Source organism: Saccopteryx bilineata, chromosome 1 (genome assembly GCF_036850765.1).
Source record: "Saccopteryx bilineata isolate mSacBil1 chromosome 1, mSacBil1_pri_phased_curated, whole genome shotgun sequence".
Taxonomy (NCBI): Eukaryota; Metazoa; Chordata; class Mammalia; order Chiroptera; family Emballonuridae; genus Saccopteryx; species Saccopteryx bilineata.
This window is the reverse complement of record NC_089490.1, coordinates 119,379,168-119,391,703: the sequence shown is the minus strand read 5'-3', so window position 1 is coordinate 119,391,703 and position 12,536 is coordinate 119,379,168. Positions and strand designations below refer to the sequence as shown.

Below are 12,536 nucleotides of genomic sequence, written 5' to 3'. Positions count from 1 at the left end.
TCTTCTCAAATTTAGGAAAACAACCACCCCTGTAAATCAGGTCAAGACAATTACCAGGAGCACTTGACCAGGTGGTGGCACAGTGGATAGAGCATTGGACTGGGATGCAGAGGACCCAGGTTCAAAACCCTGAGGTTACCACCTTGAGCACAGGCTCATCTGGTTTGAGCAAGGCTCACCAGCTTGAGCCCAAGGTTGTTAGCTTGAGCAAGGGGTCACTCGCTCTGCTGTAGCCCCCCCGGTCAACACACATATGAGAAAGCAGTCAATGAACAACTAAGGTGCAGCAAAAAAGAAATGATGCTTTTCATCTCTCTCCCTTCCTGTCTATCTGTTTCTATCTGTCCCTCTCTCTGTCTCTCTCTGTCTCTGTCACAAAAAAAAATAAAGAAAGAAAGAAAAGACAATTACCAGGAGCAATCATTTATATTATCCAGTTGCATAACACACTTCTTGAATAAATGACATATCCTAATTTAGGATACATCACCAGATTCAGGTCAGAGAGTATCCTCTGCCAGTCAATAAAAGTGCGGGTCACTGGGAGATCTCTTCGGAGAATTTTTCTCAGGGCTTCATCTGATAACTCCTGTAATTCTTCACAGACTGCAGCTTGAAATTTATTTTCTTGCTCTTCCACAAGCCTTGCAAAACTTAGAGCCAGTTGAGCTTGGTTAACTATATCCAAGCTTTCTTTCAAGTCCTTGGAGATTTCAATATGAAGGTTGACACTCTTGAAGTAGTGAGCCTGCACAAAAATTCTTCCTGTTACTTGGGTTAGAAATGGATTTACTTGGAAAATCCATTTAGATTTCCAAAGGCCATTCCAGCAATTTCCTGTTTCATAGCAGTGACCTTCAATGCAAGCTATCAAGAAATCCTTATTTTTCACAGTTTTTCTCAGCACATTGCAGTTTCCTGTTGGATAGTGATCATTCACATAGATTTTTAAGGCACAGAAAACCACATTTCTCAGGTATTCTGTTTCATTCCGAATGACACCATGACTTTGGATATCTTTTAACTGGTTTTGAAGCAGGTCAAATTTGAAAGAAAGTTTGCTGTGATAGTCAAAAAATCGGAAGTCACCCACTACATTGTGGTGAGACAAGAGGACTGGATTTCCATCGATGCAGAGTGGTACATAATATTTTTGGCAGTGTTGATGGCCTGCACACTCACCTTGATGCTGCATGAGCTTTTCATCATGGATAAGCAGACAGAGATCATCAAAGACATTTACAAATTCCCCTGGAGGAGCTTGTATCAACAGTCTGCGGATTGCTCTTTCCTTCTCTTTCTTACTCAGAATAGTAAGTGACATGTTTGGTTGCAGCAGAAGCAAAGCTTCTGAAATAAAGAGTGTTCAAAGGATGAGAAGACATCCCATGTATCACCTTTCCCATCAAGGTGTTCAACATTCAAGCTGAAGTCTAACCATGTAAACAGGTGGTCTGGCAAGCTCTGAGTCCCCTGATGAACTCATAAAGAACAAAATGGGGAACTTTTGATGATATCACAGTGGGTGCTCAGACCAAAAAAAAAAAATGACAGTCACCTGGCAACCAGTCACTTACTTAATATTTTGAAGATATTAAGAACTTAGCATCCGAGCAGCTTTCTACAAAAGTGGTGTGTCTCTGTGTACCTTATATATATTGTCAGGGGTCTAGAGAAGCAGCCCACTGTTGCTAGAGAGTGATCTGCAGCACTTTACACCTTCTGGGACCACTTTGGCATTGACTGATACGCAGGCTATCAGAATAGCTGTCTTAAACCTAGTAGAAGCACAGCTTGCCAAAAGGTTTGAGGGCTATAAACAAGATAGCAAAGTTAAAATGAGATTTGATGGCAGTTCATGAAAATAAATGCCAGACAGCTGGAGATGCAGCATTTAGAAACTCTCAGTGGGGGAATGCAGCAGATTCGTACCAGTTCAGCAGAACCAATTACAATGTACCTAATTTTTTGTTGAGTTTGGCAAACTGGTTGTTAAAATGTCTCTTGTAATCACAGTTCTCTCTATGGTGGGTGCCTGGGCAGCTGCCCAATGGGGACATCACAAATTTACATTCCTTACTCTTTTTTAATGTTCATCTGCGCAACAACATATTCTAAGCACCTATTGTTAAGCCTAATTCGGAGGGACCCAAAACATGGAAGACACGAACAAGGTCCGCGGATTACACATCAAAGCTTTATTGTATAGCTTGGCCACGTGGCGGCTACTCCAACAGAATTCTGAAGGAGAGCGCGCCAGCCCTTTGTTCTACTTAGTTTTTATAGTTTTGTAAGTGGGAAGTACAGAAGCAAAAATTGTAATTAGGAGCCCCTTACCACTATTGGTTATAGTCATATGTCCTTTAACATGATAGGACCACGTTCAATTTGCAAGCCATACATTATTTTGGAGAAAACAAAATTTACAAGTCAACACAATGGTAGAAAGATGTCTCTTTGCATATTAAAAGGCATTCTTATATTATCTAGTGTTCATCTGCTATCTCTCTGTCCATAGTCACACGTGTTAACCACACACATTTACATAGGAGAGGTAGTTTCTGTGGGGACAAATGCCCGCAAATGGCTCATTGCTATGAGAAAAGGTTTATTTTGGCTTTCTCTCCCTGTACCTGGCTAGCCATTCACCCCTTTCCCCACAGGTGTGGTGGAATGTCTGGGGATCCATGATTTCCTCCCTTTTGCATTTACAATACAATGCCAAGGGCCATCCTGGTTATGCCAATCACACAGTACAGAGACTATTCTCACAATTTCTCTGCACACCTTAACCCAAATCAACAAAATGTTTCTCAAGCCTCCCAAAATATTAATATTAATTCTGTAGCTTTTGGTACTTTACAACACCTGCGGGTGAAGTGGCTCAGTGGCTCCTCACCTATAGTAATGTTCATTCTGTCCATGGGTGAAAAAACTGCAAGTGAGGATGCCAATCAAGAAGCAATATGGAAATATCTTAAATGACAGTTTTATTGTTTTTTGTCAGGTATTATTTAATATTTTTCCATTTATATTTTAAAACTCATAACATAATCTAGTTTTGTGTACCTCTTTTAATGTTCTTATTTAAGTATTAAATGCATGAAATAATAAACTACTTTTCAGTATATCTTTTTTTTATACTTAAAATGGTCATTAGGACAGAAAACTGGTTGTTAAATTATTTGAATCCCACCATTGTTAATCATAAATTAGTACAGTATGTATTTATCAAAAAAAGTTTAGCCTGACCTGTGGTGGCACAGTGGATAAAGCATCCACCTGGAACGCTGAGGTCACCAGTTCAGTTCGAAACCCTGGGTTTGCCCAGTCAGGGCACATACACGGAGCAACGAGTAGATGCTTCCCACTTCTCCCCTCCCCCTGCCCTTGCCTTTCTCTCTCTCTCTCTCTCTCTCTCTCTCTCTCTCTCCTTTCTCTAAAATCAATCAGTAATTTTTTTTAAAGTTTAGAAGCTATTATTTTGAAGTCATAAGTTTTTCTGTTTCCTGATTCATAAAATGTAGTTATCATAATAGCCAAACTACAAGGTCAAAAGTACATCAAACATAGTAAAGAACTTTCCACTCATTGGGCAGTATCTATTTACGATCAGAGTCATGATGTTTTTATTATAATAGTGGCCAGTATTTTCTATTGAGAATCTTTCATGAGAATAGTGAAGATTAATTAGATTTTCCAACACACAAGTCAAAAAATGCTCATAAAACTCTGGCATATTATACTTTGCATTTTGGGGTTTTTTTGTTGTTGATGATGTTTTTGGGTTTTTTATTTGGGAGAGGGAAAAGGAACACTCCTTTTGGAGTGAAGCAGAATCTATTGACTAAAAGGTGCTAGGTCACATATGTAAGAAGTTACACCTTAAGCCCTCATATTCTCAATCCCAAATCCTTTATTATTCTAATTTATGCTAAGCACCATCTTTCTGGGTATTTGAAAACTGCATTTTAGTACTGGGGCAATGTGGCAGAGAGTTAATGTAGTTTAATGGGAAAAAAAAACTAAAAGTCTTCAGGAGGTTCCACTTGCTTCCACCACTTACTGGATAAGTGGCCTTGGAAAAGTATTTTCATCTCTCCGAACCCCAATATTTTCATCCTATACAGAGGACATAGTAATCTTGCTATATCTACCCCAAAGGGTTATCAAGATGCAAACACACCCTAGCCAGTTGGCTCAGTGATAGAGCCTCAGCCCAGTGTATGGATGTCGTGAGTTCAGTTCCTGATTAGGACACACAGGAGAAGTGCTCATCTGCTTCTCCACCCTCCCCTCTCCTTTCTGTCTTTCCCTCTCTCTCTTCCTCTCCCACAGCCATGGCTTGATTAGCTCAAGCACATTGGCCCAGGACACTAAGGATGGCTCATGGAGCCTCTGCCTCAGGTGCTAAAAATAGCTCAGTTGCAAGCATGACCCCAAAAGGGCAGAGCATCGACCCCGAATGGGGGTTGCTAGGTGGATCCTGGTCGGAGTGCATGCAGGAGTCTGTCTCTCTATCTTCCCTCCTCTCACTTGGAAAAGAAGGAAGAAAAAAAAAAAATATATATATATACACACACATACATACATATATATACACACACATACATATATATACACATACATACACATATATACATATATACATACATAATATATATAGGTAAAGAGGCAAACACATAAAGTATATCAATATGCCTTATGAACTGTAAAGAACTTACAGAGGTTAGGCACACACTTTTGTTTTCATGCATTCACAAGAGGCCAGACATGGAGTGGGGTACAGTCCTGGATAGGTCCTGTCTGTGCAGTGGAAGGCACAGATTCTCCACTCATTTTGGCACCATCTAATGTGAAAAGCAGAAGCTGCAGCTTCGTTAGCCACAGCTGCAGAACAGTGAATCCCTGTTTAAATTTGGTGTCAGATTAATCCAAGCTCAGAATTCAAGGAGGATATTAAAGGAAGAGCCTTTAACCATCTGTAATTACAGAAGGCAAATTATTGTATGCCCTGAAACTGGAAGGAAAATAGGGATGAAAATATTCAGTTTTGGTATTCTTGGAGAAGCAACTGTGTACACAATTCAAAAGGAAAATAAATGTTTCTGCTCCAAAGTCATCATCTTCTGGAAAGAAAATTAGAGCCATGTTTCTTCTTTCCAGCCAAGCTCAGAAACACTCATTAAGTCTTCCTGTGGGAAGTTAATTTAACAAAAAAACTACTGAACGAATATTAAGAGGTAATACTTTCCTTAGAATCACTTAATTCAATAACATACAGATGGAATTTTTTATTTTCACAGCCATGTAGAGAATATTTAATACTTTAAATGTTTTCCCTAACCATTTTTGCAGCTCATAGTTTATAACTCAAAGAATAAAGAAAAAATAATATGACCAGTAATGCTGACAGTCAAAAAAGTAAAACTTTCCTCACACTGCTCTCTTGCTGCATTTTTATTGCTCATGTGGAATGACCTGTAGGGTTTAATGACCAAAAAGTTAATCAGAAATGTCTGTTCTGGTAGAAACACTGCTGCCATTGCTATGGTTAGTGATTTCCTTTATAACATAATTTTTAAAAGCTAAATTATCTTCCAAGTAGTGAAATGCTTTCTTGGCAGATTCCTCTTTATTATTCTAATAAATTAGCTGCAATTTCGGAGAGAGTTTGGTGCCATTTTTCCGTCATGTTGAGTAGGTAAGTGATCCAAAGGGGCGCTTAATCTTTCAAAAAGTCCCGCCAAGTCATTCCTTCCGAACCGGAGACCACACACTAAGAAAGATATTAAGATTTCCTTGGTTTTAAGACTAAGATAAATAATCAGTATGCCAAGCAAAATAAGATGAGGTGACTACTTTTAGGCCAGTTCCTTCCCTAAAACACTTTCATAATACAATAACTATAATGTTGTTTAATGCTCCCCAGAGAGTGATTTGGTGTTTCTTATGAGAAAACCACTTTAGATTGACAACTAGGGAGAAAAGCATATGTAGTCCAATGGATCAATAAGTATGAATAGAATGTCAGTGATGATAAACATAGTGACAGAGGAAACCAACTAAATTAGAACTTGAGTGAAGTGTTCCAAAGAAAAGTCTATCCTTAGGTTCAGCGTTCTCACAATCAATATAACTGGAACAAATTAAACACTCAATAATAATTGAATGGAGGGATGGAAAGTTTAGCCAGTCTGCAAAATTATCCAAGAAGTATTTTCTTCTAGAAATATAATTTCCAATTTGTAGCCTTTAGAGCTAAAGAAAGCTATTCATACTCCTAAAGAGTCAAGTGCAGGTTCTGACCACAGCATAATTTGGGAAGGTCTAGTAAGCAGGACGCCAAGTTGCATTGCTTTGAACAGCCCTCCTCATAGAATTTAGATACATTTTAGTGATATTAAAATATACCAGATATAAGAAATGCTGCATAGATACCTCAAAAATACTTTTTCATCTTTAGTTACTGAAATAAGCAAACCTGGGGGAAAATATAAAGTCACAAAATATATGCTTTCTGGGCCTTGTTATCAGAAAATAAAGCAGAGAACTAGATGGTTGAATGCTTATAAATTTTTTATTATGAATCAAAATTAAATCACACAGGAACTTGTGTTTTCTTTTCCTTCTTCAGAACAAGCTTGCATCCCTTTTCCAAAGTGTGTTATTTGGTGCTATGTGTGCTACGAATAACTTTTATTGTTCTTTCTGTAGTGACAAACCATTAACTCCTCATTCTTTAATGTCTAGCACCATCCATTCATGTCATTGCAAAAATGGAATAGATGAAAAAAGAACTAATCAATGTCATCTAAGAAGAAAGTAAAGGAAAGCAATGAAACAAAGATAAAGCTTCTCACTTGAATAGTAGCAGGGCGAGTTTTTATTCATAGTAAAGGGTATCCAGTGTCATCTGGGAGGTGTTGTTTTGTATTCACACAGGACACTCAGTGGAAAACATCTGCAAACCAGTTTCCTGCAATGGTGACGGCTGCAATGCACGCTGAGGCATGGAATTGTACCCCTGAAACCTATATAATTTTATTAACCAAGGTCACCACAATAAATTCAATGCAAAAAAGAAATTTTCCACAAAATCAAAAGCAAATAAATGTATAAAAGTAAAGTAAAAGAAAAGAAAAAAAAGTGAGGGGTGGGAGTTCCACTAGCTCCTTTGTGACAGCAACTGCGACCTGAGTTCAGAGCTCTTTCAGGCAAACGCTTTTCAACTTTCACATATCTTTATGATTTGTTGAGTTTGTTTCCTTTTTTAAAAAATGCCTTCTTTGCCATAAGGAAGTCTAAATGCAGCGTATACTAAACAGGAATACAGGTAAATTCAACAACCATTGTAGACCAGTGTAGGACACACTACTGTCTTCTAATCATGGCTCCAAAGGAAAGGCAGTGATAAAGACTGGGAATTTTATTATTTATTACAGGAAGGGGGAAGAATTTTAAGACTTATGTTAACATCAAACATTGAAATCTGCATATTAATGACTCCTAAAGTTTTACTTGTAGTCTACCCATCTACCTGGATGTACCTGATTATCTTCTTGCCCTGTCCCAGCCCAGAACTTCACCCCATTCGTGTCTTCTTGAGTAACCACTTGGTATGATCATTTCTGACATTGGTTTTAAGGCAGTAATTAATTTAACCCTGGGAGTTAGAATTAATAGGAAGAAGAAACCCTTATATGGAATGAGTTCTGAGATCTTTACATATCTTTATTCTTTTAATCCTCACAACCCCTTAAGGCTCAAGAAAACACAGCTAGAAATTAGTGGAGCTAGAATTTGAACCCAGCAGTCTGGTTCCCGAATCTGTACCCTTAACACCTGTCATAGGCTGCCACTCAAAAATAGGCAAGTAAATAAATAAACCAAAAAAATGCAATATGCTAAGTTGTCTCTGAACCCCCTTACCAGATTTATACTGATTACTTCTGGAATTTTTCAATCCCTTCCAGTTCAGTCTTCACTTTTTGAAGCATAAAATAAATATGCTTGACCATGCCCATGGTGTGTGTGTGTGTGTGTGTGTGTGTGTGTGTGTGTGTGTGTACATACACACGGTAACTTTAGTCACTTTGTATTTTCTCTATTTAGATTTAAGTTCAGTCACTTTGGGATGTTCCTTGCTGATTCTTTCATCGAGGGAGGGGGAATGTAGTCCTCGATGTCTTAAGAGCAGTCATCATTTTGTATGGCTAGAAGGCTTCTGGTCCACTTTCGTACTCTGCCTTCCTCTGGTATCCTCTAGATTACAACTCATCCTGGTTTGGTTTGGTTTTTAATTTCAGTTATTGATTTTACAGAGGGAAAGGGGGACGAGAAGTAGTTGTGTCACTCTAGCTATTCATCGGTTGCTTGTCATATGTGCCTTGACTGGGCAAGCCCAGGGATTCGAACCGGTGACCTCAGTATTCAAGGTTGGTGCTCTATCCACTGTGCCACCACAGGCCAGGTGGTTTTGTTATTTTTTCTGTTTTAGCTTACTGTTTATTGGCTATTTTCTTTGGTGCCATCTTCTGAGATATGTCATAGATGTCCCTCTTAGCGGTTCTCAACCTGTGGGTCGCGACCCCAGCGGGGTCGCCTAAAGCCATAGGAAAATACATAATGCATAACAGGTATCTACATTCCAAATCATAACTGTAGCAAAATTACAGTTATGAAGTAGCCACCAAAATTATTCTTTGGTTTGGGGTCACCGCAACATGAGTAACTGTATTGCGGGGTCACGGCATTAGAAAGGTTGAGAACCACTGCTCTTAGACTTAGCCTTTCTGTGCCTCTCTCAGAAGAAAAAAAATAAAAACTTCCAGATGATGTACCACATCATTTTGTGGCCATGAGCAACTGCTCTTGGCCCTCTCTTCCTGGACTCACAGTGGTCAAGGAACTTTTCCCAAGGCTTCTCATACCTCACCTGACTTCATCAGGAAAAGAAGTATGAAATCTCCCTGGTTTCATGGGGCACTGGGGATGTAAACAATAGAATTATCAACAAAATCTGAGGCTGCAGTAAAATTTCAGGCTATCTTGGTGGTCTGAGTTAATTAACTTAATTCCAGGAATTACTTGGAAAGCAAACAAAAGACTGTTTCTCTTGTGCAATAAACCATTGGGATAATCCAAAGGCTCTGTCTCATCTCCATAGAGACATACCACCCCACATGGCAGCCACTAGGCACATGTAGAGATTTATATTTAAACTGTACCCTGGCCAGGTGTTCAGTTGGTCAGGGTGTCATCTTGATGCACCAAGGTTGTAGGTTCAATCCCAAAAGAGGGCACATACAAGAGTCAACCAATGAATACATACATGAGTGGAACAACAAATAGATGTTTCTCTCTCTCTCTTTCCCTTTCTCTCTCTCTCTAAAAAGTTAATAAACAAATTTTAAAAATAAACTTAAAATTTAAATAATTAAAATTAAACTTAAAATTCAATTTCTCAATTACACATTTCATATTTTCTTTCTTTTTTTTTTTTAAATGTTATTAACTGACTTTAGAGAGAGGAGAGAGAGAGAGAGAAGGGGGAGGGAGCAGGAAGCATCAACTCATAGTAGCTGCTTCTCATATGGCCATGGAAAGTCGGGCCACATTTCATGTTTTCAATAGCTACATGTGGCTAATGGCTACCCTTTTGAACAATACTGACATGAAATATTTTCATCACCACAGGAAATTCTATTGGACAGCACTGTCTTAGATGATGCTTGCAAAAGAGAGAGAAAAATGGATACTCCAACAGAGGCCTTCGAGTCCCAAATAACAGGATTACTGATTTTGACACTAGGCATCCAGACTCACACCTGAAGTCACCTGGTTTCACTTCAGCATCTGGAAGAACTAGAGGCCAGAAGGGCTCACACCAGAGATAGTAAGCATTTTTTTTTTTTTTGAGAGACCTCAAAAACCACTTCTACTCTAGACCTAAAGGGAGAGACTTGGGCAAGTCTTACCATAGTTCATCGTCTGGTTGATCTGAGTTGTGGCAGAGTGGGCAGAGTAGTCTTTTACCTGGGCTACTGCTTCACGTGGCCAACACCTGTTATAAATGAAGGCAGGAAATTTCTCCACCGGAAAATGTATGATCTCTAATCATATAGTACAAGCCCTTTTCACTGAGTCTCAGTGACACTGATTGAACATTTTTGTACTTCCTGTGTTAAATGTTTATGTTCATTTTAATTGGCATTTTCTGCACTTGGATCTATGGACTTGCTAGTTGTTGTACAATATATCAGTGTGGGATTTTTTGTTTGTTTGGTTGGTTTTTTGGGGGGAAGGACCTCTTTTTTTTTAAGATTTTATTTATTCATTATAGAGAGGAGAAGAGAGAGAGAAGGGGGGAAGGAGCAAGAAGCATCAACTCCCATATGTGCCTTGACCAGGCAAGCCCAGGGTTTTGAACCGGCAACCTCAGCATTTCCAGGTTGACGCTTTTATCCACTGGGCCACCACAGGTCAAGCCCAATATATCAGTGTTTTAACTGCAAAACTAAACCCCTCTTGCTACATGCTCCTCCATTCTAAACAACTATTTCATAAAGAGAACTTTGTCTAGTTCTTGGTTGATCAGTTTAATTTCATGTTGTCTTCTCTCCTCTTGTCCCAAACTTTTGCCTGTGAGCCCTCAGATGTCATTCCTCTCCTCTCCCCTGGGCTGCATTCCCAGGGTGCCCTGTAGTGAGAGGATCTGAAGTCGGCCCGGAGAAGGACAGAGGGAGACTGGAGACATGCAGGGAAAAACCAGGGCATTGCGTGCCCTCCTCCACCTGTGGCAGCTTCTCCAGCAGGGGCCATCTCCCCCCTCTGCAGGGCCATCTCATGCCACCCCGGTGTACAGGGGCTTCCCTTTCCCTAGAATGACCCAGGCCTCCAGACCCTTTGTCATTCCAGATTAGGAATGCCACTAACACCTGCCATTGCCCATATCGGGTTGGCTCACCACCTCCTGTTTGAAGACGCAGCAATTCCATCACCTGTGTGGCCAGTTCCCACACTAAACTCTGTCTCACTACTCAGAGTGGCCTCTGTGTTTCTGAGGGGCTCTGATGCACCACTACAAAACCAGTTCCAGCTCACACAGGAAAGCTGGAGAAGTGTTCCCATCCCTCCCAGGAGTGCATCAGTCTGCCTGTGTAAGGCACAGAATTCAATTCATCCCCTAAATTGCATACATGTATGAGTGCGTGTATCCTGCTCTGATGTTTTTTTCATTGCAATTCATAAGCAAGCACTACAAAAACCTACCCCTGCCAAGCCACCATAGTTAGTGATTCAGGTTGTGCCTGACCTGGTAGCCCCTTGCCAGGGGAGTGAGTGTAAGAGATGGCTCCAATCTGGCCCTCTGGCGGCCGGCTTTGTGTCCTGTACAGGGCTGACTATTTCTGGATGACTATTTCTGATTGGTCTTTGCAAGAGGAAAGGAAACACATTTTGCAATTTATCTGCCCAAAAAGGGTTTCTCTTTCTAAGGTGCACAAAGGGAACTTTATGCTAGAGGTGACCCTCTACTAGTGTATTTATTTTCCTATCCAGATATATATAGTACTATAGATTCTAAGTCCTCTAATTGTGTAACTTCTAATGTGGAACATATAAGGAATTCAGGGATCTAACAACATGGGGGTCCCTCAAGCCTGTCCAAGTGCATAGCAGTTTTTATGTTTTAGACCATAACGCATTGTATCAATAGGTTCATCTGCCATTTCCATAGTTTGTTAGCTCCTCACAGACAAGGACAGTGAGGTTGTCAGCTTTGTAGATGCAGAGCTTACCACTGTGCCTGGCACACAGTATGTGCTCAATATATGTTTAAAAAATAAAGACTGGACTGTGTTTTACGATCTACAAAGCACTTTTACGTTGTTACCTTGAAAGCTCACGCAACACTGTGAGGTAATTTAGGTGATTTTGCAGATGAGGAAATCAAGACTTAGAGAAGTTAAGCCACACTCATGGTCAGCGATGCAGGAAGGAATTTCATTTGGGCCTACATAATTCCAGACCAATGTTCTATCATCCCTATCCAAGCACTCCTCCTGGTCTGTATTTGTTATACTAACTCTGCACAAGACTTTTCATGAATTAGGAAAAAGTGTCCCCTCTGGATAGATGAATTATAGAAAGTTTTTTCCTCTGAGTAAAAAAACTTTTCAAAAAGATCCCCTGCCTCCTGGCTAGGTCAGCCCACCAAAACACAGGCCACCCTGGCCAGGTGATTCTGTGTAGAGCACATCCCACCCAGTCACATATGGCCGTGCATATATTGTGACTTTTTATAGCCCAACTCTAAACTGAAGTTCATGAGTTTCTTTTGATTTTGTCTTTAAATTACAAAGGACTTTATTTATTAATACTAACACATTTTTTAAAGATTTTATTTATTGATTTTAGAGAGAAGAAAGAAAAAGAGAGAAGCAGGAAGCATCAACTCGTAGTTGCTTCCTGCATGAGCCTTAACCAGGCAAGCCAGGACTTCGAACTGGCGACCTCAGCATCTCAGGGTGATG

General features: G+C 39.9%; 1 protein-coding gene across 1 annotated transcript; it reads right to left on the bottom strand.

The window, feature by feature from the left end:
- Window positions 1–424: 424 nt before the first annotated feature.
- On the bottom strand, window positions 425–1,324 carry LOC136320075 (F-actin-capping protein subunit alpha-3). The gene has a single exon (XM_066253224.1). It carries the CDS (start codon window positions 1,322–1,324, stop codon window positions 425–427), a length of 900 nt encoding a protein of 299 aa, XP_066109321.1.
- Between the last annotated feature and the right edge of the window lie 11,212 nt (window positions 1,325–12,536).

Excerpts from the sequence above, each read along its gene's own strand:
- LOC136320075 (XM_066253224.1), bottom strand. The coding sequence starts at position 1,324 with ATGTCACTTACTATTCTGAGTAAGAAAGAGAAGGAAAGAGCAATCCGC.